At 34.2% G+C, this 27,374-nt stretch overlaps 1 protein-coding gene across 1 annotated transcript in view; it reads left to right on the forward strand.

Moving 5' to 3' along the window:
- LOC107544721 (disintegrin and metalloproteinase domain-containing protein 32-like) overlaps positions 1-27,374 on the forward strand; it is a 105,535-nt gene that overhangs the window by 43,451 nt on the left and 34,710 nt on the right. The window contains exons 12-14 of the mRNA XM_087813639.1: positions 7,867-8,044; positions 15,083-15,175; positions 21,140-21,335. Coding sequence (XP_087669765.1) covers positions 7,867-8,044; positions 15,083-15,175; positions 21,140-21,335 — 467 coding nt within the window. The remainder of the gene's footprint in view (positions 1-7,866; positions 8,045-15,082; positions 15,176-21,139; positions 21,336-27,374) is intronic.

Genomic DNA, 27,374 nt, shown 5'->3' on the forward strand with positions numbered 1-27,374 from the left:
TAGTACAAATAGCAATTAGAAGTATAAAGGAAACACAACCCTGGGCTCCACTGGATATATACTACAAAATCCCACCACACAAGACTGGGAGACAGCAAATATGGCTAATATACAGATACAAACACTAAGAGTCACTAAAATGGGCAGACAAAGCAACAACCTCCTCAAGCTAAATTAAAGGAAGAATCAACAGAAAAAGGCCTTGATAAGGAGTTATCAGAAATAGAGTTCAGAGCAATGATTGTAAAGATGCTCAAGGAAATTAATGAGAACCACAAAACACTTAATGGAAAGGTCCAGGAACTTAGTGAAAACATGAAAAAAGTGCTAGATATGATAAAAACCAGGCAGAAATGAAGAATACTATATATCAAGAGTACAGTGGAAGAAATTAAAAGGCTCAATGAAGCAGAGGATAGAATAAGTGACTTAGAACATAAGGTAGAAAGAAAATCAGAACAGCAAAAAGAATAAAAAAAAAAAAAACACTTAAAAAGCATGAGGACAGTCTAAGGGAGCTTTGGGACAACAATTGAGTTGTAGGAGTGCCAGAGGGGGAGGAAAGAGAGCAAGGGATAGAGAACTTGGTAGAGGAAATAATGACAGAAAACTTCCCTAAGCTGATAAAGGAGAAAGCCACACAAGTTCAGGAAGCACAGAGGTTCCAAACGAGGAACCCAAAGAGACCCACTCCAAGACACATCGTAATTAAAATGGCAACTGCTAAGGACAAAGAGAATATTAAGGGCTGCACGAGAGAGAGAAGCAGTGACCTACAAGGGAACCCCCATAAGGATGACAGCAGATTTCTCAGTAGAAACTCTTCAGGCCAGAAGGGAGTGGCATGAAGTTCTCAAAGTGATGAAAAGCAAGAACTTGTGACCAAGGCTGCTATATCCAGCAAGGTCATCATTTAAAATTGAAGGAGAAATAAAGAGCTTCCCAGACAAAAGAAGGCTAAAGGAGTTCAGTATCACCAAACCAGTATTGCAAGAAATGCTAAAAGGACTGCTTTTAGAAAAAGAAGAAATATTGAGAGGTACATCAACATAAAGGGGAAAATGGCATTAAATAAGTACATATCAATAGTAACCTTAAATGTAAAGGGAATAAATGCTCCAATCAAAAGTCATAGGGTAGCTGAATGGATAAGAAAACAGGACCCAAATATATGCTCTCTACAAGAGACCCACCTGAGAGCAAAATATATACAAAGGCTAAAAGTAAAGGGACGGAAAAATATATTCTACGCAAATGGAAACAAAAAGTTGGAGTAGCAATACTAATGAGACAAAGATGCTCACTACATAATACTAAAGGGATCAATTCAACAGTTGGAAATAACCCTTATAAATATATATGCACCCAATAGAGGAGCACCTAAATATATAAAAAGTTTCTTGGACTTTAAGGGAGAGAATGATGGCAACACAGTCATAGTGGAGGACTTTAACACCCCTCTGTCACAATTGGGCAGATCATCAAGACAAAAATCAGCAAAGAAACACCTTAAATAGCACACTAGATCTAATGGGTTTAATTGACATTTATAGAACATTTCATCCCAAAGCAGCAGAATACATATTCTTCTCAAGTGCACATGGAACATTCTCAAAATCAGACCACATGTTAGGGCATAAGGCATGTTTCTACGAATTCAAGAAGATTGAAATATCAAACATCTTCTTGGATCACAATGCCATGAAACTAGAAATCAACCACTATAAAAAAACTCAAAAACGTTCAAACACATGGAGGCTTTATAGCATGTTATCAAACAATGAATGGGTTACCAATGAGATCAAGGAAGAAATCAATCACTTCCTGGAAAAAAAACAAAAATGAACAGATAACAACCCAAAACCTATGGGACACAGTGAAAGCAGTCCTGAGAGGAAAGTTCATAGAAATACATGCATACATCAAAAATCAAGAAAAACCTCTACTAAACCATCGAACTCAACAACTGAAAGAATTAGAGAACAGCAAGAAAAGCCCTGAGGAAGTAGAAGGTAGGAAAAATAAGATCAGAGCAGAAATTAATGACATATAGACTAAAAACAGTACAAAAAAATTCATGAAACCAAGAGCTGGTTCTTTGAAAAGATAAATAAGATTGATGTACCGTTAGCCAGACCCACTACAAAGCAAAGAGAGAGGACACAAATAAAATCAGAAATGAAAGAGGCGATATAACAACTGAACCAACAGAAATACAAAGGATTGTAAGGATATACTATGAGCAACTATATGCCAACAAACTGGACAACATGGGTGAAATGAGCAAATTCCTAGAAGCATATAATACTCCAAAGCTGAATCAAGAAGAGGCAGACAACCTGAATAGGCCAATAACAACTAATGAAATTGAAGCAGCAATAAAAAAAAAAAACTCCCAGCAAACAGAAGTCCGGGACCAGATGGATTTCAGGCAAGTTTTAACCAAACATTCAAAGAAGAATTAACACCTATTCTCCTTAAACTATTCCAGAAAATTCGAGAGGAGGGAAAACTCCCAAACTCTTTTTATGAGGCTAGCATCATCCTAATCCCAAAACCAGGTAGAGACACTACAAAGAAAAAGAATTACAGGCCAATATCCCTAATGAATATAGATGCTAAAGTCCTCAACAAAATACTAGCAAACCAAAACCAGCAATTCATTAAAAAGATCATACATCACAACCAAGTGGGATTTATTCCAGGGATGCAAAACTGGTATAATGTTCACAAATCAATAAATGTGATACACCACATAAACAAAATGAAGGACAAAAATTATATGATCATATCAATAGATGCAGAAAAAGCATTCAACAAAATCCAGCACCCATTTTTGATAAAAACCCTCAGCAGAGTGGGAATAGAGGGAACATACCTTAAAATAATAAATGCCATATACAACAAATCTAGAGCCAACCTCATACTCAGTGGTCAAAAACTAAAATCATTTCCCTTAAAAACAGGAACAAGACAGGGTTGTCTGCTTTTACCACTCTTATTCAACATAGTACTGGAAGTCCTTTCCACAGCCATCAGACAGGAAGAAAATATAAAAGGTATCCAAATTGGAAAAGAGCAAGTAAAACTGTCATCATTTGCAGATGACATGATATTGTAAATAGAAAACCCTAAGGACTCCACCAAAGTACTCCTAGATTCTGTAAATGAATTTGTCAAGATAGCTGGATACAAAATTAACACCCAAAATTCGATGCCATTTTTATACACCAACAATGAACCCTCAGAAAGGGAAACAAAGAAAAGAATCTCATTTACCATTGCAACTAAGAAAATAAGATACCTAGGAATAAACTTACCCAAGTATGTTAACGACCTGTACTCAGAAAACTGCAGGACAGTGAATAAAGAAATAGATAGAGGAAGATATTAACAAGTGGAAGAATATACCATGTTCATGGATTAGAAGAATTAGGATCATTAAAATGTCCATACTACCCAAAGCAATTTATAGATTCAATGCAATTCGTATTAAAATACCAACAGCATATTTCACACATCTAGAACAAACACTTGGAAAATTTATATGGAACCAAAAAAGACCCCAAATAGCCACGGCAATCTTGAGAAAGAACAAAATTGGAAGGATCACAATACCAGATATCAAGTTGTACTACAAATCCACTGTAATCAAAACAGCCTGACACTGGCCCAAGAACAGATATGTAGATCAGTGGAACAGAACAGAACACCAAGAAATTAACCCATGCCTTTATGGTCAATTAATATTTGAAAAGGAGGCAAGAACATACACTGGAGTAAACAGTCTCTTCAGTAAATGGTGCTGGGAAAATTGGACAGTTACATGCAAGAAAATGAAACTAGATCACAAACTTACTCTATACAAAAGTATAATTTCAAAATGTATAAAAGACTTAAATGTAAGTCGTGAAAACATAAAAATCCTGGAAGAAAACATAGGCAGTAGAGTCACAGACATCTCACATAGTGGAATTTTCACTGATATATCTCCTAGGGCAAGAGATACAAAAGACAAAATAAATGGGACTAAATGAAATTAAAAAGCTTCTGCACAGCAAAAGAAATTAGCCCCAAAATACAAAGGAACCCTATGGTATGGGAGAACATATTTGCCGAGTATGTATCTGATAAGGGGCTAATTTCCAAAGTGTACAAAGAACTCATACAACTCAACAAGAGGAAGATGAACAATCCAATTTAAAAAATGGGCAAAAGACCTGAATAGACAGTTCTCCAAAGAGGACATATAGATGGCCATTAGACATATGACAAAATGCCCACAGTCACTAATCATCAGAGAGATGCAAATTAAAACCACAATGAGATATCACCATATACCCATCAGAATGACTATCATCAATAAATCAACAAACAACAAGTGCTGGCAAGGATGTAGAGAAAAGGAAATAGTAGTAGTTCACTGATGGTGGAAATGCAGACTGGTACAGCCACTGGAAAACTGTATGGAATTTCCTCAATAAATTAAAAATGGAACTGTCATTTAACCCAGCAACCCACTTTTGGGAATATGTCCTAAAACCCCCAAAACAATCAAAAATAATCTATGCACCCCTATATTCACAGTAACATTATTTACAATAGCTAAGATTTGGAAACTGACCTAGTTTCCAAATGGGCACTTGGATAAAAATGCTGCAGTACATTTACACAATGGAATACTATGCAGCTGTAAAAAAAAGAAGGAACTCTTACCCTTTTTTGACAGCATGGATCTACCTGGAGACTGTTATGCTAGGTGACATAAGCCAATCAGAGAAAGACAAGCACTACAGAGAAAGACAAGTATCTCACTTATTTGTGGAATTTAATGAAGAAAATGAATTTATCAACAAAATAAAACCCGAGTCATTGAGGCATGGAGCAGACTGACATATCTAGATGGGAGGAGGGGGGATGAGAAGAGAGAAACCAAAGAACTCATATGCATAGTCCATGGACACTGACAATAATGTGGTGAAGGCCTGGGTGGGTAGGGGCTGAGTGGAGGGGGGGAAATGGGGAACATCTTTAATACTTTTAACAATAAATATATATGTATTAAAAAGTAAAAATAAAGTTGTGATGTAGGAATACACAAGAAAAGTGACAACAGGAATTTTGGGGTAAAAACTGTAGGAGAGAGAAAGAACCTGAAAGGAAAATCAGATAGTATAAAAGGTAAACTTTTTTCAAAATGCTGTTAATTGCTAACCCCAGCCTCCGAAAAATGGTAGAGAGCACTACTCTTTCCTATTATTTTATTGTCTCTTAATTTCTCTGTTCTTTGACTTCAAAATTTAGGCTAGCTATATGACAGTTTCAGTAAACTTTTGTAAAATAATTTGGGAACAAAGCTAACATAGCATTTGAATTCAGAGTTCAAAATCTCAGCCAAATATATGAAAAAAAACCCATAAGATAATTGATTATAAATAAACTTTGCAAATATATGTACTTAAGTTAAGAGCTGCCATTATGGGCAGCAAAAAGGTGAATAATTAGGGAATAATGTAAGTTATATATAGTTGACTATAAATGTTCCCAGAGCCAAAATATCATATGGTTTTTTTAATTATAAATTTTCTTCAACTTTCAATTTTGGTGGTAAGATAATTAAAATATATGCTTTAGAGTAAAAGAATATTAATATTTAATAGTAAATATTTTATTGAATTAATGTAATGTTCAAAGATGAATTTTGGGGTAAAAAGTACCTGAATTTAAAGTCTTTAACTGTGTGTGTAATCCTGCTTATTTATGGAACTGTCTGTGTTTGGTGAGGATTTTAGCTTCTCTGTATGCTGGTTCAATTTCTATAAAATGTTGATGACAATACCAACCTCCCTGGTTTTGGGGTAGGATTAAATGATCATTTTTATCTGGGTAATAATAGGTACTCAAGAAATGTCAGTTTCTTCCTTGCTTTACAGGTTTTTACTACATATTGAGAATGACATCCTATGGAATTATACTCTCAGTTTATTTTTATACTGGTGTATGGACATGATTGTTTAAGATTTTGGTTAATATACAGTTATTCTGAGATTTTTTTCAGAAAGTTCAGGACTAAGCATAATATACTTTGCTTAATAAAAGTTTGTTGTTGTTAAGAATAATCAATAGACAATTGATTCTATATTTGCTAAGAACTGTGCAGGTAATGTGCCACTAGCAGTAAAGATGACAAAATTTCGTTCTCAAGTTTAATGAAATAACTGTCATATATGTAGTACAAACCTGTGATTGAATGAACATCAAAAAGCATTGAAGTAGATTCAAACTTTCAAAGAGCTTGATTCTTAATTTTATAGTGGTCAGGGGAAAGGTGGAGAAAGTAGAAGTTTGAAGAGTTGTTGATATTCATATGAAAACTTATCTAAAAGTATAGATGGTTTTCTCTATGCCATCATTTCAGTTTTATTTCACCTTGGCAGAGTTTCATACACATAAATAGCCATTTTTCTCAATGTGGAAGAATTTGCATAAATCCCACCCCCAAACTAAATAAAATTGAAGATGTATTTAATTTGTAATGCATATAAAAATAAAATTAATGTACGTTTAATTTTGTTGTAGGAACGTTTAACAAATTTTTAAATATACAATATAGTATTGTTAAGTACAGGCACTATGTTGTACAGAAGACCTCTTGAATTTATTCATCTTGTGTAACAAACATTATACCCATTGAACAATTCCCCATGTTCCCTGTCTCCTAACCCTTTGCAATCACCATTCTACTCTGCATTTATGAGTTTAACTAACCTCATATAGGTGAAATTATGCTGGCTTATTTCACTTAGCATAAGGTCCTCGAGGTTCATCTATGTTGTTGTATATGTCAGATTTCTGTTTTTCAGACTGAATAATATTCCATTGCATGTATATACCACATTATCTGTTCATTGTCAGTGAATATTTATGCTGCTGCTGCAATGAATATGGAATGCAGATATCTCTTTGAGATCCTGGTTTCAAATTAAAACCACAATGTGATATCACCTCAGACCTGTTAAAATGTCTTAGAATCTGGAGTAGTTTTACATATATATGTATGTATATATTATATATATTATATATACACACACACACATATATGTTAATATATGCATGTATGTATCAGACAAAATAGACTTTAAAACCAAAGCTAAAATAAGAGACAAGGACATAATGATAAAGGGACCAATTCAACAAGAAGATAGAACCCTTGTAAGCATTTATGCACCCAATATAGGGGCACCTAAATATATAAAGCAAACTGATGGGCATAAAGTGAGAAATTGGCAGTAATATAGTCATAGTAGGGGATTTTAATATATACACCCAGAAGTGAGACTTTTGGATCATACAGGTTGCTATATTTTTAAGTTTTTGAGGGGCCTCTCTACTATTTTTTGTAGCAGCAGTACCCATTTACATTCCCATCAATAGTGTACCAGGGTTTTGATTTCTTCACAACCTTATCAGCACTTGTTATTTTTAAAAAATATATTAGCCATTCTGACATGTGTGAGGTGATATCTCATTGTGGTTTGGATTTGCATTTTCCTGATGTTTAGTGATTTTGTGCACCTTTTTATATACATGTTGGCTATTTATATGTCTTCTTTGGAAAAATATCTATTCAAGCCCTTTGTCCATTTTCTGATCTGTTGTTTTTCTATTGAGTTAATTTTGTTTTAATAAGGACATGTGTTCCAATGAATAAATCACATGATTTCCTCACGAATGATTTTGGCCTCTAAGCTTTCTTTATGAACATGTACCATTTTTAAATTAAATTTTACATTTTTAAATTTATATAATATAGAGTTGTCTTTTCAAGAGTATACTGCCAACAACATTATGCGGATTCATCTTTAGGCAGTCCAGTGGCGTGAAGACTTTTAGCAGTTGCAGTTTGAGTGACTTTAAAGATTTCATTTTAAACATGGGTGCCAAATGTCTTCAGAATAAGCCCCAAATGAAAGCGGCTTCAGCAGCAACCTGTGGCAATGGCAGAGTGGAGAGCCCTGAAACCTGTGACTGTGGTACTGCGGCTGTAAGTCTGATAACTAAGAAAATTGATTAATAATTTTTTGTTAATCTCTTTGTCATAAATGTTATGTATCTCAAATATGACTGAGTGTCATGTGGAACATGGCAATAAGTGAAATTAAGGTTGAAATTTGTACAAGAAAATACTCTGTAGGTTTTATAGGTTGAAGAATTTTGAACAAATGTGAAGTGTACTCCAAAAAATTAATGCTGATGGGGGAAAAGGGAGTCTAGAATGAGATTTTAGGTTCCAGACCAAATATATAAGATCTTTCCATACTTGTACTTAATCTTTGGACATTTTATAAATGTCTTATTGAATATTAATGTGACAGTGGACCATCAAGTATCCTTTAGGGTCTTACTTCACAGTGGAACCAGTAATATAGTAAGGAAGGACTGTGTTAATATTATAGTCTGAGTATTGGGTGATTTTGATAAGGAAATCCTGAAAATATGAATGCAAAAGGTCCAGGATATAATTATTCTAGACAATGAAGTATTTTCAGCAATACAGCAGATGTCATAAATTTCTATGATTACAAAATAAATAGATGGAAATAATATTAGGGTTTGATATGTATATGGATTTGAATGTACTTGTGCACATATCACATTGTTTTAATTACTATGCCATTTTTTGGTATGGTGTTTTACCATTTGTTAGAACAAGTCTCTATTTTCAAATCATTTTTATTGGTGTGTAATCTATATACAATAAAATTTACTCATTTTAACTATACAGATTCATGAGTTTTGACAAATGTATGTAAACATTGGTGCAATTGAGATACAGATTTTTTTCATTATACCCAAAACTTTACTCATGCTCCTTTTTCAGTCATTTCCACTTCTTCTCATCTTCAGACACCTTCTGATTATGTCAGTTTTGCCTGATCAAGAAAGTCATATGACTCCTGGCTGGTGTAGCTCATTGGTTAGAGTATTATCCCACACACCAAAGGGGCTTGAGTTTGATTCCTGGCCAAGGGCATGTACCTGGGTTGCAGGTTTGATCCCTGGCCCTGGTAGGGGCTCCTGTGGGAGGCAACCAATCCATGTCTTTCTCTCAAATCAGTGTCGTGTCCCCCCCCCCCCCCCCCCTTATCCCCTCACCTCTCTCCCTCTTTCCCTTCCTCTTTCTCTTAAAAAAAATCAATGGAAAAAATGTCCTCAGGTGAGGATTAACAAAAGAAGAATCACATGAAAGAAATGATACAACACATATTCATTGTGTCTGGCCTCTTTCAATACAGTGTTTTTGAGCTTCACCCACATTGTTTTATGTTGTAATAGCTTCTTCCTTTTTATTTTGAATAATATTTCATTGTTTGGATATACCACAATCTGTTTTTCCATCCTTTTGATAATGGACATTTGAATTGTTAACAGTATTGGGCCATTATACTGAATTCCTAAAATAATTGCTGGATGATATGATAAGTGTATTTTTATGAGAAACTTCCAAACTATCTTCCTAAGTGGCTGTATCATTTTACACTCCTATCAGCAATATATGAAACTTTGCCTTCACATCCTCACCAGAAATTGATATTGCAGCCTTTAAATTTTAGCCATTCCAATGGTTTTGATTTGTATTTCCTTGATGACACTAATAATGTTGAGCATGTTCTTGTGTCCTTATTGGCCATTTGTTGTTTGAATAATCAAATATTTTGCCAGTTTTTAAAATTAACTTTTTTATTTTTTATTATTTACTTTTAAGAATTCTTAGTATAGGTTGGATACCAGTTCATTGTCAGACATGTAAATTACAAATATTTGTTTCCCATCTATGGATTACCCTTTCAGTTTCATAACAAAGTCTTTGAATAGCAGGCATTATTTATTTTTTATAAAGTCCAGTTTATCTTTTTTCCGCTATGGTCATGCTTTTTCTGTATCAATAAATCTTTGTTTACCCAGATTAATGAATATTTTCTCCTGTGTTTTCTAGTAGAAGTTATACAATTAAACTTTAAAATTTAGCCTGTGATCCATTTGAGTTTGTTTTTGTGTTTGTTGAGAGATTTGGGTTGACATTCATTATCCTCCATACGAATATATGTATTTTTTCTAGACGTATTTGTTAAAGTAACTGTCTTTTCACCATTGTTTTACCCAGCATCCATATGAAAACAAATTAACACATATGTGTATCTATCCCTGAATTTTTTTCTTTTTTTTTATATGTCCATTCTTACGCCAATTCCACGTTGTCTTAATGTACTTCTACAGTAAGTCTTGAAAACACATAGTATGAATCATCCAACTTTGTTTTTTCCAAGATAGTTTTACTATTCTAGGACCTTTGTATTTCCATATAAATTAGAGAATCAGCATGTGAATGTAGGGACTTTAATTGGAATTGTGCTGCATCCATACATCAATTTGGGAGGAATTGCTTACCAATATTGAGTTTGTCAATATATGAACATGGTGTTAAATTTAGGTCTTCTTCCTTTAAAAAATTTTTTTTTATTAATTTTATAGGGGTTACATTGGTTAATAAAATTGTATCATTTTCAACTGTATAATTCTATAATACATCACCTGCGTACCATATTGTGTGTTCACCACTTATAGTCTAGTCTCCTTTTATTCCGCCTGTACCCTCTTCTACTACTACTCACTCCCCTTTCTCTCTGGTAGTCACCATTCTGTGGCCTGTGTCTATGTTGTAGGATTTTTTTAATGTTTTTGTTTTTTTTTTCTGAATCCCTTCACCTTTTTAACCTAACCCTCAACCCCCCTCCCCTCTGAAAGCCGTGAGTCTGTTCTCTGTGTCTTTGACTGTGTTTCCATTTTGTTTGTGAATTTATTTGTTCATTAGATTCCACATATAAATAAAATCATAAGATATTTATCTTTCTATGACTAGCTTATTTCACTTAGAACAATCTCCAGGTCCATCCATGCTGTATAAAAAGGTAAGAGTTCCTTATTTTTTACTGCTGTATAGTATTCCCTTGTGTAAATGTACCACAGCTTTTTCATCCACTCATCTACTGATGGGCACTTGAGCTGCTTCCAAATCTTGGCTGTTGTAAATAGCACTGCAATGAACATAGGGGTTTAATATAGTCTTTTGAATTAGTGTTTCAGGTTTCTTAGAATATATTCCCAGAAGTGGGGTCACTGGGTCAAAAGCTGGTTCCATTTTAATTTTTTGAGGAAGCTCCGTACTGTTTTCCACAGTGGCTGCACCAGTCTGCATTCACACCAACAATGCATCAGGGTTCCCTTTTCTCCACATCCTTGACAATGCTAGTTTATTCATTTATTGATGGTAGCCATTCTGGCAGGTGTGAGTTGATAACTTGTTTTATTTTGTATTTCTCTGATGATTAGTGATGCTGAATAATTTTTTCATATGTCTATTGACCATCTGTATGTCTTCCTTGGAGAAGTGTCTATTCAGATCTGTTGCCCATTTCTTAATTGGGTTGTTTGTCTTCCTCATGTTGGGTTGTGTAAGTTCTTCTTTAATTTGTTTAGTTTTTCTGTAGTTTACTGGTTTTGATAGTATAAATATTTTATTTAACAATTGTCCATTGCTAGTGTAAAAAACACTATTGACTTTTGTGAGTCCACCTTGGATCTAGTGTTGATTAGAGGTACTGAGAATGGTCTTTGCTTTGTTCTTATTTTTAGGGAGAAAGCTTTCTGACTTTCACCATTAAATATGAATGTTAGATATACAGGGGTAAGGCAAAAGTAGGTTTACAGTTCACATGGAAAAAGACATGCAAGTTATGATTATTATAATACTTTCATTAACTCAAAAGAATGTCAGTGTCACAGTGCAGTTAGGTACAATCTTGTAAGTGCTCAAATTGCTGATCTTCATCATTTACACATTCTTGTTGTCTACTTGCTATACTCAAGCATACTTTGGCATAGAGTTCTTTATAAACCTACTTTCGCTCACCCCTATATGCTTTTTTTCCCTTTTAAACAGATGCCCTCTATCATGTTCAGGAAGTTCCTACCTGTAGTTAGCTGAGAGCTTTGAACAAAAAATTAGTGTTGAATTTTATTAAATGTTTTATTTCTGTGTCTGTTGAGCTGATCATACGTGTTGTCTCCCTTTCCCCCTATTAATCTGGTGCATTGCATTGATTGGTTTTGAATGCTAATCCAACCATTCTATTACTGGGATTAGCCCCACTTGGATTTTGATCTATCTAGCTAGTTAGCTAGATTTAATTAGCCAACATTTCATCAGGATTATGGCACTTATTGTCACAAGGAGATTGTGGCCTGTAGTTTTTTCTTTTCCTTTGATATTTCTCCTTTTGGCATAGGAGTAAGATTAAACTCATAAGATGAGTTGGAAAGTGTTCCCTTGCTCCCTACTCTCTGAAAGGATTTATTAAATTGGTGTTATTCCTATTTATTTATTTATTTATATTGTAGAAAAGCACTTAATATTAGATCTACACTCTTAAATCTACCCTACTTGAATCTTTGTAGTTTTGCATTTTACTTTTAGGCTTATGATGCATTTTGAAGGTTTTTTTTTTGAGTGTGTATGAAAGGTGTAGTGTCAGTGTCTAGAGTCATTATTTTCCATGTGGATGTCCAGTTGTGCAGCACCATTTATTGAAAAGACCATTCATTCTCCATTGGATTTCATTTGCTCCATTGTCAGAGATTTTATTATCTCTGTGTAGGTCTCTTTCTGGGGTCTCTATTTTGTTACAGTTATATCTTTGTCTATTCTTTTGTGAACACCGTTCAGTCATCATTTCAGTTTATAGTAAGTTTCAAAGTTGGGTATTGTCAGTCTTTTAGTTTTTCTCTTCCTCCTCCTTCTCCTTTTTCTTTATCTGTATTATATTGCAGGACTATTGTGGGTCTTTTGCCTCTTCATATAAACTCTTGAGAGTCAGTTTGTCAATTTTTATTGGAATTACATTGAATCTCTAGATCAGGCTGGAAAGAACTGACAAGTTAATAATATTGAGTTTTCCTCAATGAACATGGAATATATATTTATTTATACCTTCTTTGATTTCTTTAATCACAGTTTTGTAGATTTTCTCATAGATCCTGTAAAAATTTGTTAAAACTATTCTGAAGAACTTCATTGTTTTGGTGGTAATATAAATGGAATTGTGTTTTTTATTTCAAATCTCCATTTTTTTTATTGCTTGTATACAGGGAAACAGTTGAATTTTGTATATTAACTTGATATCCAGCCACCTTGATATAATCACTTACTAGTCACAGGAAGTTTTTGTTGCTGTTGTTTGGCTGATTATTTGGAATTTTCTTTATATAGACAGTCATATAATGTATTGACAACACAATTTTACTTCTTTCTCATCTATGTTTTAAAATTTTATTTTCATTTATTATTGCATTAAAATTATGACAGGAGTGGGGTAAGGGGGCATTTTGACCTTGTTCCTGATCTAAGGAGAAAGTCTTATGTCACCATAAGTATGATGCTAGCTGTAGACTTTGTTGTTGTTGTTCATTCTCACCCGAGGATATTTTTTCCCATTGATTTATTTTTTTAGAGAGAGTGGAAGGGAGGGAGGCAGGAGAGAGAGAGAAACATTGATGTGAAAGAGATACATTAATTGGTTGCTTCCTGCATGTGCCCAAACCAAGGCCAGGGATCAAACCTGCAACCCAGGTACATGCCCTTGTTTGGAATCGAACTCGCTACCGTCTGGTCCACGGGCGACATTCTAAGCACTGAGCCACACCGGGCAGGGCTATAAATTTTTAAAAATATGTTTGTTATCAAATTGTGAAGGATTCCCTTTATTCCTCTTTGCTAACATTTTGTGTAATAAGTGAGAGTTGTATTTTGTCAGATGCTTTTTCTGTATCAGTTGTTATGGTCATACGATATTTCTTCTTCAGCCTGTTAATATGATGGCTTATATGAACTGATGTTTGAATAATGAAGCCAACCTTACATACTTTGATTAAAAAATCCCACTTGGTTGTGGTGCATATTTTTTATACATTGTTGGATTTGATTTACTAATTTTTTGTTGAATATTTTTGCATCCATGTTTATGAGAGATATTGGTCTGCAGTTTTCCTTTCTTGTAGTGTCTTTAAGTGGTTTTGGTGTTAGGATAATATGGGCCTCATAAAATGTGTTAAGAAGTGTCACACATCAATGCTTGAGGTGTCTAGATTCCATGGGGTAAAAGTAATAGGAACCCCTTGTTTAGTGCTTATCCTGGATTCTGTCCTAGGTGCTTTTTCTGTTGGCTGATTTTAATTTGTATCCTTTCCATATAATAAACCATAACTGTGAATATACCAGTTTTCAGCGAGATCTGTGAGTTCTTCCAGTAAATTATCAAACCTGAGGGTAGTTTTGGGACTCCAGTGAACTGAAGATTGGTGTAAAAAGCAAGGGCAGTCTTAGGGACCATTTAACTTTGCGGTGGGCCTAACTCCACACACCCTTTCCCCTCAGATTTATTGAGGTATAATTGACAAATAAAAATAGTATATATTTAAGGTGTACAATGTGATGTTTTGATATATGTATACATTGTGAAGTGATTGCAACAGTCTAATGTATTCACCACCTCACACAGTTATCATTTGTCGTGTGTGTGCTGAGAACGCTTCATTTGTCCTCTTATCAAATTTCAAGTATACAATCCATTACAGTTAACTGGAGTCATCGTGCTATACTTTAGTTTCTCAGAACTAATTCTTTTTATAAATGAGTTTGTATTTTTTGATCACTATTTCCCCTTTCCCCCCACTCTCTAGGCACTGGTAAACACCATTCTACTCTGTGACTTTTATCCAGTTTCAGAAAAAAGTTGTTCCATATATTATGCTCAGTATTCTAGTTGATTAAGAGTTAGTGGGGTTCTAGTTATTCTGCTTTGACCTGAAGTACCTTAGTATTTTAATTGTTTAGAGATGCAAAAATCTATAGTTGTTGACAGCATTCATATTCTTTCTTCAAACTAAAAAACCCAGTAAATATAGCTTCTATGAAAGTTTATATTATGTTATAATGTGTTTTTATTTGTATTCCACTCATTAATAGCAATGTGGACCTTCCAGCTGTTGTGACCCTAAAACTTGTTTGCTGAAAGCAGGATCACAATGTGATTCAGGATTATGCTGCAAAAATTGTAAAGTAAGATTTAAGTTTGTTAATATCATCCAAGTATATAATGAATCATGTCTAGGATTCTCTTTTCCCCCTTTATTTTATTTGTTTTTCCATCACTGTTTATCCCCTATATGCCCCTTTCCACTTCCACCAACTCCTTCTCCCCTGTAGTAACCACACTGTAGTCCATGTCCATGAGTTCTTTCTCTCTTTTTTTTCCTTTTTTGCTCAATCCCCACACTCCCCACCCCCACCAGAGCTGTCTGCCTGTTCTCTACTTATGAGTCTGTCTCTATTTTGCTTGTTAGTTGTTTGTTCATTAGATTCCACATATGACTGAAATCATATGGCACTTGTCTTTCTCTGACTGGCTTATTTCACTTAACATAACATTCTCCAGGTCTCTCCGTGCTGTCACAAAGGGTAACATTTTCTTCCTTTTTATGGCCAAGTAGTACTCCATTGTGTAAGTGTACCATAGCTGTTTTATCCACTCATCTACTGAAGGACAGTTGGGCTGCTTCCAAATCTTGGCTATTGTAAATAATTCAATGAATACAGGGGTGCACATATTCTTTTCAATTAATGTTTTGGGTTTCTTCGGATAAATTCTCAGAAGTGGAATTGCTGGATCATAAGGCAGTTCCATTTTTAACTTGAGGTAAGTCTAGACTACTTTCCACCAATCTGGATTCCCATCCACAGTGTTTTCAAGTTTTTCGGGTATATACCCAAGACAGGGATTGCTAGGTCCCATGATAGCTCTATTCTTATTTATTTGAGGAATCACTAGACTGCTTTCCTTAGTGGTTGTACCAGTCCACATTCTCACCAGCAGTGAATGAGGGTTCCCTTTTCTCCACCTCTCCAACATTTGTTATTGCCTGTCTTGTTGCTCATAGTTGCTCTAGCAGGTATGAGGTGGTATCTGATTGTAGTTTTGATTTGTATTTCCCTAATTGATAGTGAGGTCGAACATTTTTCATATATCTATTGGCTGTTCATATGTCTTCTTGGGAGAATTGTCTGTTCAGGTCCTTTGCCCACTTTTTGATTGAGTTGTTTGTTTGGTGTTGAGTTTTATGAGTTCTTTATATATTTTGGAAACTAAACCTTTGTCAGAGCTACTGTCTACAAATATCATCTCCCATCTGGATGGCTGCCTCTTGGTTTTGTTGTCAGTTTCTTTTGCTGTGCAGAAACTTTTTAGTTTGATATAGTCCCATTCATTTATTTTTGCCTTTACTTACCTTGCCTTTGGGGCCAAGCTCATAAAATGTTCTGTACAACCAAGGTCCATAAGTTTGGTACCTATGTTTTCTTCTACGTAACATTGTTCAGGTCTCACATTTAGGCCTTTGATCCATTTTGAGTTAATTTTTGTACATGGGGACAAACTGTAATCCAGTTTCATTCTTTTGCATGTGGCTTTCCTGTTTTCCCAGCACCATTTATACAAGAGACTATCTTTACTCCATTGTGTTGTTTCTGGCCTCTTTGTTGAAAATTATCTGCCCATATACATGTGGTGTTATATCTGGGCTCTCTATTCTGTTCCACTGATCTGTGTGTCTGTTTCTGTGCCAATACCATGCTGTTTTGATTATTGTAGCTCTGTAGCATAATTTGAAGTCAGGTAGCATGATACCTCCAGCTTTGTTGTTTTTTCTCAAGATTTCTTTGGCTATTTGGGATCTTTTGTGGTTCCATACAAATCTGATGATTTCTCGTTCTATTTCTTTAAAAAATGACATTGATATTTTGATGGGGATTGCATTAAATCTGTATATTGCTTTGGGTGGTATTGCCGTTTTAACTGTGTTGATTCTTCCAATCCATGAACACAAGATATTTTTCCATTTTGTTGTGTCTTTTTCAATCTCTTTTAATAATGCTTTGTAGTTTTCAGTATATAGGTCTTTCATGTTCTTTGTTAAGTTTATTCCTAGATATTTGATTCTTTTGGTTGCAATTGCAAAAGGAATTGTTTTTTTCATTTCATTTTCTGAAGTTTTGTGGTTAGTGTACAGGAAAGCAGTGGATTTTTGTACTTTGATTTTGTATCCTGCAACTTTACTCTATTTGTTTATTGTTTCTAATAGTTTTTTGGTGAAGTCTTTAGGGTTTTCTATATAGAGAATCATGTCATCTGCAAAAATTTAATTTTACTTCTTCCTTCACTATTTGGATCCCTTTAATGTCTTTCTCTTGCCTTATTGCTCTGTCTAGGATTTCCAGAACTATGCTGAATAAGAGTGGTGAGAGTGGACATCCTTGTCTTGTTCCTGATCTTAGAGGAAATGCTTTCAGTTTTTCACCATTGAGTATGATATTAGCTGAGAGTTTATCATATATGGCCTTTATCGTGTTAAGATATTTTTCTTCTATTCCTATTTCACTGAGTGTTTTAACAATAAATGGATGTTGTCTCTTGTCAAATGCTTTTTCTTCATCTGTTGATAAGATCATATGACTTTTATCCTTTTTTTGTTAATGTGGAGTATTATGGCGGCCAGGCCGATTGGTTCTTTTTTAAAGTTTCAATCTCTTTGGTGAAGTACTTGTTTTGTTCATTGATTTGTTTTCTGAGTGCACTGAATTGTCTGACTGTATTTTCTCCAATCTCATTGAATATTATTCAGAACTGCACTCTTGAAATCTGTGTCATTTATATCACAGATTTCCATGTGTTCCAGCTTGCTTTCTGGGAATTTTTCATTTTCTTTCTGATCATCCTTGTTACTGCTGTTGTTCATGGTATTTGCTCCTCTACCTTTGTCTAGGCATAAATGTCCCTTCTATAGCAGCATTCTCTGAAGAGGTCTTTCTACTGTTTTCCAGAATTGTAAGATTTTTTTACCTCTGTGATCTCCCAGACTTTACCTCCACAGGCTTCTGTAAGCCAGTATAGCCATGCTGCTTGGGGGTGGGGTTTGTTTTGCCCTCACCATAATGGCAACCCCAACCTTCATGAGGTCCCACCCCAAGCACAAAACCCAGGGATCTGTCACAGAGGGAGACAGCAGTTCCACTGCAGTAGCTCTTGGTTTACAGATAAAATGTTACTGGACCCAGCACTGAGGGCAATTGGAGGCGAGTTTGTGAGTCCAAGGGGTGGCAGAGCTCTGTTTCCATTTCTTTGTTAGAAACACCCATGCTCGACACTGGGTAGCCGCACAGCAGAACCCCTTGCTCTGTCAGGCGTCTGCTGGCTCAGTCACTGTTCACACCACTTGCCCTGTTGGGCTGCCCCCTGCAGCTGTTCTTGCAGGCTGGCTGAAGGAAGTGCCTGCAACCTCCGGCTTCCTCTGCTTTCCCGGCCACACCATAAGCTTTCAGCTACAGGGCTGCATCTGCAGGCTTTCTGGACATTCCTCCCGTCTCATCTCTCTGCCTATTAATGGTTGCCCACCTCTAAATGTTTGAGTGTTTGGGTCTCTCAGGCATGCCTCAGTATTGAGTAGGGAATTCTTTGTTGAATTATAGTTGGTTAATTTATTGAAATTTCACGGGGAGAGGCCAAGGGTATCTCTCACACCATCATTGCTCTGATGTCACTATAGTATGGACATTTTAATGATGTTAATTCTTCCTGTCCATGAACATGGAATACACTTCTACTTATTTGTGTCTTCTTCAGTTTTTTTCTTCAGTGTCTAATAATTTTCTGAGTATAGGAATTTTACATTCTTGGTTAAATTTATTCCTAGATATTTTATTCTTTTTGAAGCAATTGTGAATGGGATTATTTTTTTAGTTTCCCTTTCTGATAGTTCATTATTGGTGTATAAAAATAGAACTGATTTCTGGATATTTATTTTGTATCCTGATCTTCAGTGAATTCATCAATCAGTTCTAGTTTTGTTTCTTTGTTTTTTTATGGAGTCTTTAGGCTTCTTTATATACTGTATCATGTCGTCTGCAAATAATGAGAGTTTTACTTCTTTCTTTCAAATTTGTATGCTTTTTATTTCTTCTTTTTGTCTGATTGCTGTGGCTAGGACTTCCAATACTATGTTGAATAAGAGTGATGGAAGCAGACATCCCAGTCTTGTTCCTGATCTTAAGGGAAATACTTTTAATTTTTGCCCATTAAGTACAATTTTGACTGTAGGCTTGTCATATATGGCCTTTATTACATTGAGGTATGTTCCCTCTATGCCCACTTTTGCTGAGTTTTTATCAAATGCTTTTTCTGCATTTATTGATATAATCCTGAGATTTTTATCCTGTATTTTGTTTATGTAGTGTATCACGTTTATTGTTTTGCAGATATTGTACCAACCTTGCATTCTTGGAATAAACCCCAGTTGGTCATGGTATATGATCTTTTTAATGTATTGCTGGATTCAGTTTGCTAATATTTTGTTGAGGGTTTTAGCATCTATGTTCATCAGGGATATTGGCGTGTAATTGTTTTTCTTTGTAGTGTCTTTATCTCAATTTGGAATTAAGATAATGCTGGCTTCCAAAAATGAGCTTAAGAGTCTTCCATGTCTGGGATTCTTTAGGATACTTAGTCCTATAGTTGTAAGTTAAATAAATGACCTTTCAAATAAACAAAAGATGCTAAATTCAGAATCAGGTTTCTAATTTTGTGAATTTTAGTGGAATGTTGAGGCCTCTTTCTAATGCCATTATTCTCCCTAACTTGTTATTGTTTTTAAGCCTTGATTGAGAGCTATTGTACAATCCTTCAATATAGAAGAATCTGCATAAAAGGGATTATTTTCATTTACTTTAGGATAATTCACTTTAACATTTATATTTTATAAATAAAAATGTTACTGATTGTGATGTTACTAGGTGTCTGTATGTCTGTAATTGAAAGACAGAACAGTTTCCCATAAATGTATAAATAATGAAACTCACTAGAAGTAACTCTTTCAAATGCTGTGTTAGCACAAAATTTAAATTATGAACTTATTATTCAAAGATCACATGTCTTAAATATCACATTTTAACTTACATGGTAAAGATGTTGACTCCTGTCCCCTGTTTTCCTTTTTAGTTCTTTCCATATATTTGTAACAAATTCATCATATGAGAATCCCTTTATTGAACTACCTAACAAGGGTTTTGTGTTCTTGACTGTCCTTCACTGACACAGTTTTATGTTAGTTTTTCTCTAGAATCTTACCATGTAGCTATATTCTTATCTCTCATCTTTTTTTTCCTTTGATTTTTCAATTCCACAAAAGTTTATTGAGTACTTACTACTCACATTGGAAACCATCTATTAAAAAGTATGACACAGATTCCCATTTAAGATTCTTTATATAAATTTTTACCATTCAATATGTGGAAGTATTTTGTTTTGTGTTTTTTAAATACATCTTTATTGATTTCAGAGAGAGGAAGGGAGGGAGAGAGAGAGAGATAGATAGGAACATCAATGATGAGAGAGTCATTGATCGGCTGCCTCCTGTACGTCCCCCACTGGGGATTGAGTTTGCAACCCAGGCATGTGCCCTGACCTGGAATCGAACTGCAATCTCTAGTATCATAGGTTGGTGCTCAGCCACTGAGCCACGCCGACCAGGCTATATGTGGAAGTGTTAACTATAGGATAATTCAGGAGAAAGATTGTAATTACAGATATTCCATACTTGCAAACTTTAGTTTAAGTATATTTTACTTGGAAATTGTCTAAATTAAACTATTTTCACCCAAAATGAATAATTATCAGAAGCTAAAAGTGATTTTCCCTTTCTTGCGCTGAAACACAAAAAAACCTTGGCTCTCATCACACCATATTTGTGTTATACTTTTTCTTGTGTATATGCTTTATTTCCTGTTTTAATTAAAGACTTTCATGTTTTTCAATATAATTTGCATAGTAGGTTATACCAAAGATATTAAGAGACATTAATGAATATATAGATTATCAAGCTATCAATGAAAGTAACACAATTTTGAAATAAATATTAATAAACACAACAATCTTATATATAATGCTTTATTTTCTTATATTTTAATTTCTACTAGTTTCTACAGGCAGGTTTGCCATGCAGGCCAGCTGTGTATTCTGAATGTGATATTTCTGAAAGTTGTAATGGAAGCTCAGGAGCCTGTCCTCCTGATATAACTATACTCAATGGACGTGAATGTAACAAAAAATATACGTGTTATGATGGACAGTGTCACGATCTTGATGCACGTTGTCAGTCCACATTTGGAACAGGTAATACTGTTTTGTAACATCTGAATAGTTAGTTTTTAATATTTTATTAACCTTACCAAGACAATGGGCAATTATATATAATTTATATTTCATATGTTTATATTTGTTATATATAACTATGTATAAATTTAAATTCTTTATCTGTTTAACATGTATATTTTTATTGTTTTATTCTTTATTAAGGTATAATTGACAACTAAAATGTATATGTTTACGGTATATATTTTGATGTTTTAATATTCATATATATTGTGAAATAATTGCCACAATTAAGCTACTTACCATATCCTTACACTCACATACACACACACACACATACATATATATATATAAATAAAAATAATACTGGCCTCATAGAATGTAGTACTGGCCTCATAGAATGTAATAGTGGCCTCATGGAATATATATATGTATTTATATAAATGAGATTGCTGTATCATAAGGTAGTTTATTTTTAATTTTTGAGGAGTCTATATGCTGTTTTCCATAAAAGCTGTACCAAGTTCATTCCCATCAACAGTGTACAAAAGTTCCCTTCTCTTCACATTCTTGCTAACAGTTATCTTTTTTTTTTTAATTCTCTCCCAAGAATATTTTTTCCATTGCTTTTCAGAGAGAGTGGAAGGGGAGGGAGAAGGAGGTGGGGAGAGGGAAGAGAAACATCGATGTGAGACACATCAATTGGTTGCCTTACTCACATGTCCTGACTGGGCTGGGGATAGAGCCTGCAACCGATATATTTGTCCTTGGTCAGAATAGAACCCAGGACCTTTCAGTCCACGGACCGATGCTCTAACTATTGAGCCAAACCTGCCAGGGCACAATTATCTTTTTTTTGTTGTTTATAATAGTTATCCTAAAATGTATGAGTTATGCTTTTGATTTGCATTTCCCCGATGATCAGCGATGTTGCGCACCTCTTCATATATCTGACGACCACTTTAATGTCTTCCTTTGAGAAACATCTCTTCAGGTCCTTTGCTGTTTTTAAATTCCATTAGTTGTTTTTGTTATTGAATTGTATGAGTAACATATATTTTGGAGATTAACCTCTTATCAGATATATGATTTGCAAATACTTTCTCTTATTCTATATTTCCTTTTCACTGTGTTAGTCATTTCCTTTGCTGAGAAATTTTTTAGTTTAATGCAGCCCCATTTGTCTATTTTTGCTTTAGCTATCTTTTTTTTGTATCATATGGAAAAAATTATTTCCTGTGCCACTATCCAAGAGCTTTTTTCTCATGTTTTCTTCTAGGAGTTTTATAGTTTCAGGTCTCATGTTTAAGTCTACCTCACCCCCACCTTTATTGAGATATAATTGACATATAACATTGTATAAGTTTAGGTGTACAGTGTGTTGTTTTGATTCTCATATATTGTAAAGTGATTAGCACCATAACATTAGCTGATACTTCCATCATGTCACATAATTACCATTTCTTTTTTTGTGTGTGGTGAGAACGTTCAAGATTTACTCTCTCAGCAACCTTCAAGTATGTAATATACTTTCCAGTATATAATTTCAAGTACATAATAGACCTTATGCGGTACATTAGATTCCCAGAACTTATTCATCTTATAACTGGAAGTTTGTACCTTTGATGAAGTGAACATCTCCCCTTTTCTCCCATCTTCCAGCCCACGGTAACTACCACTCTACTCTCTGTTTCTGTGAGTTTGGCTTTTTTAGATTCCACATGTAAGTGATAACACAGAGTTTTGTCTTTCCCTTTCTGACTTATTTCACTTAGCCTAATGCCTACATGTTTTTATTCATGTCCTTGCAAATGGTAGGATTCCTTTCTCATAACTGAACAATATTCCATTGTGTATGTATGCATGCATATATCACATTTTCTTCACCAATTCATCCATTCGTGGACACTTAGATTGTTTCCATATTTTGCCTATTGCGAATAATGCTTCAGTGAACATGGGTGTGCAGATATATCTTGAGATTATGTTTTCATTTCCTTTGGATATGAAGTGCATTGAAAGTGGCATTGTTGGATTATGTGGTAGTTATATTTTTAAACTTTTTGAGGAACCTCCATACTGTTGTTCATAGTTTCTGCCAATTTACATTTCCACCAACAGTGCACATGTTCCATTTTCCCCACATCCTCACCAACATTTACTATCTTGACTTTTTTGATGAGAGCCATTCTAACAGGTGTGAGCTGATACTGCATTGTGGCATTGTGGTTTTGATTTGCATTTTTCTGATATTAGTGATGTTGAGCACTTCTTTATATATCTGTTGGCCATTTTTATGTCTTTGAAAATAGTCTATTCGGTTCGTTTTTCCATTTTAAAATCAATTATTATTACTTTTATTATTATTTTCCTATTGAGTTCAGTGAGTTCATTATATATTTGGAGATTGTTGTTCTTAGATATATAATTTGCAGATATTCTCCCTTTTTGTAGGTTGACTTTTCTTTTTTTCTTGATTGCTGCTTTTGCTGTGCAGAAGCTTTTTATTTTGATGAAGTACCACTTACCATTTTTTGCTTTTGTTGCTAGTGCTTTTTTGTGTCACACCCAAAATGTCATTGCCAAGACCAATGTTAAGGAGCTTTTTCCCTATGTCTTCTACTACATGATTTATGGTTTTAGTTTTTACATTTCAGTCTTTAATCCACTTTGAATTATTTTTTGTGAGTTATGTAAGATAGAGGTCCAATTCATTCTTTTTCAAGTGACTATCCAATTTTCCCAATACTGTTTACTGAAGAGCCTCTCTGTTTTCCATTGAGTATTCATTCTTGGCTCTCTTCTCAAATATTAGTTGATCATATATGCAGAGATTTGTTTCTGGGCTCTCAATTCTGTTTCATTGGTCTATGTGTCTATTCTTAAGTCAGTACCATACTGTTTTAATTATTTTAGCTTTGTAGTTGAGTTGCAATCAGGAAATGTATACCTAAGCTTTGTTCTTTCTAAGAATTGCTTTGGCTATTCAGGGTCTCTTGTGGTTCCATACAAATTTTAGGATTGTTTTTTCTGTTTCTATGAAAAATACAATTGGAATTCTTATAGGGATTACATTGAATCTATAGATGGCATTGGGTCCTGCTGACGTTTTAACAATAATAAATCTGCTGATCTAAGAACACAGGATATTTTTCCTTTTGTTTGTGTCTTCTTAAATCTCTTTCATGAAATTCTTGTGTTTTGAGTACAGGTCTTTCAGCTAGTTATTTTAAAGTACTTTATTGATTTTGAGGCTATTGGGAATGGTATTGTTTTCTTTATTTTTCAGCCATTTGGTTGTTAATATATAGAACTTTCCTTATTTACTTATGTTGATTTTTTTCTGCATATTTACAGAATTTGATATTAGTTCTTACAGCTTTTTGGTGCTGTCTTCAGGATTTTCTCTATATAAGATTATATGGTCTGCAAACAAGGAAAATTTTACTTCTTCCTTTCCAATGTGGATTCCCTTTATTTCTTTTATTTCTTTTTCTTCCCTGACTGCTCTCACTATTACTTCCAGTACTTTGTTGAATAGAACTGGTGAAAATGAACACCCCTGTCTTGTTCCCGATCTTAGAGGAAAAGCTTTCAACCTTTCACCATTGAGTATGATGTCGGTTATGGGTTTTTTACATATGGCCTTTGTTATATTAAGGTATATTCTTCCTACACGAAATTGTTGATCATTTTTATTATGAAAGGACGTTGTATTTTGTCAAATGCTTTTCTGCATCTATTGAGAGGATCATATTATTTATTTTAGTTTTCATTCTATGAATGTGGCATTTATTGGCTTGCACATAACCATTCTTGCATCCTAGAGATAAATATCATTTGATGGTGGTGTTTGATCCTTTTAATTTTCTGTTGAATTTGGCTTGCCAATATTTTGTTGAGAGTTTTTGTATCTGTATTAGTTTTCTTTACTTGTGCCATGTTCTTCTCTGGCTTTGGTATCAGAGTAAAGCTGGCCTCGTAGGATTAGTTTAGAAGTATTTTCTTTTCAATTTTGGAAGAGTTCTAAAAGGATTAGCATTAATTTTTCTGTAAATGTGTGGTTTAATTTAGCAGAAAAACCATCTGGTTTGGGTTTTTCTGTGTTGGGAGGTTTTTGATTACTGATTCAATCTCCTTACTCATTATTAGTGTGTTCTGATTTTTATTTTCTTTCTTAAAGATCTAGTCTTGGTCTGTTTCTAGCCATTTATTTATTTTCTCTAGATTATCTAATTTGTTGGCATATCATTGTTTATAATAGTCTATTATGATTGTTTGTGATATGGTATTGTAATGTCTATGCTTTTATTTCTAATTGAGTCTTCTCTCTTTTTCTTATTCCAGATAAAAGCTTGTCAATTTGTGTATTTTTCAAAAAACAACTCTTAGTTTTGTTAATTATTTTTATTGTTTTTCCATCTTTATTATGTTTATTTCTGCTTTAATCTTTGTTATTTCTTTTCTTTTGCTAACTTTGGACTTGTTTGTTCTCTTTTTTATTTCCTTAAGGTATAAGTTAAGGTTGTTTATTTGAGATCTTTCTTTTTTCTTAATGTAGAAGTTATGAACTTCCCTTTTAAGAACTATTTTGGAGCATCCTGTAGGTTTTTATATGTTGTGATTCCATTTTCAATTGTTTTAAGATATTTTTTGATTTCCTGTTTGATGTATTTGTTGATCCATTGGTTGTTTTGGAGTGTGTTGTCTGCTTTTCACACATTGTTGAATTTTCCAGATTTCCTTCTGTTTTTAACTTCCATTTTCATACCTTTATTGTTAGAAAAGATATTCTGTATGATTTTAATCTTTTTAAATTTGCTAAAGCCTTGTTTTGTGGCCCAACATATGTTCTGTGAACAGCTGAGAAGAATGTATTCTGTTGCTGTTGAATGGAATATTCTGCATATGTCTGTTAGGTCGCTTTTGGTTCAAAGATTGGTTCAAGTTCAGTGTCTCCTTGTTGATTTTTCTGCCTGTATGCCTATTTATTGTTGAAAGTGGAATATTGAAGTACTCTACTATTGTATTGTGTATTTTCCTTTCAGTTTTGTTAGTATCTGCTTAAGATATTTAGGTGCTCTGATTTTGGGTGCATATATATTTATGATTATTATGTCTTGATGAACTGAGTTGACCACTTTAGCATTATATAGTGACCTTCTTATTTGCTTGTAACCATTGTTGCCTTAAAGTCTGCTTTGTGTGATATAACTATAGCTATCCCTGCTCCCTTGTTTTCCACAGGCATAGGCTCTCTTTTTCATTCCTTTGCATTTACCTATGTGTGTCCTTATAGGTGAAGTGATTCTCTTGTAGGCAGCATATAGTTGGATCTTGTCTTTGTATCCATTCAGCAACTCTATGTCTCTTGATTGGAGAATTTAATGCATTTGCATTATTATAATGATGGATATCAAAGGACTTACTAATTCCATCCTGTTAATTGTTCTCTGCCTGTTTCATAGTTCTCCTGTTCCTTTTCCCTCTCTTATTGCCTTTCTTTATATGTGATTTTGCATAGCAGTATTCTTTGATTCTCTTCTCTCTATCAGTTGTCAATCTACTGCAGGTTTTTGTTTATGATTACCATGAGACTTATATTAAACATCTTATCTGAATAACAGCCTATTTTACAGTGATAACAATTTAACTCTGATTCCATGGAAAGCTCTACCCTTTTTCAAAAAAATTGATTTTTAGGGAGAGTGAGAAACATTGATATGAGAGAGAAATATCGATAGGTTGATACCCACACATGCCCTGACCAGGAATTGAACCCGCAACCTGGGTATGTGCCTGACCAGAAATCAAACCCGCCACCTTTTGGTATACAGAACGATACTCTAACCAACAGAGCCACACCAGCCAGGGCTCCCTTCTTTTGTTGATATCATAATTTGTATATTTTTGTAGTATGTATCCAATAAGAAATTATGTAGCTATTGCTCTTTTTAATACTTTTGTCCTTTAACGATTATCCTAGAGTTAATAACACACCATCATATTAGAGTTTTAGAGTACAATGAATCTGAGTATGACTTTGCTTTTACTAGCGTT

This window comes from Miniopterus natalensis, chromosome 2 (genome assembly GCF_054644295.1).
Source record: "Miniopterus natalensis isolate mMinNat1 chromosome 2, mMinNat1.hap1, whole genome shotgun sequence".
In the NCBI taxonomy this organism is placed as follows: domain Eukaryota; kingdom Metazoa; phylum Chordata; class Mammalia; order Chiroptera; family Miniopteridae; genus Miniopterus; species Miniopterus natalensis.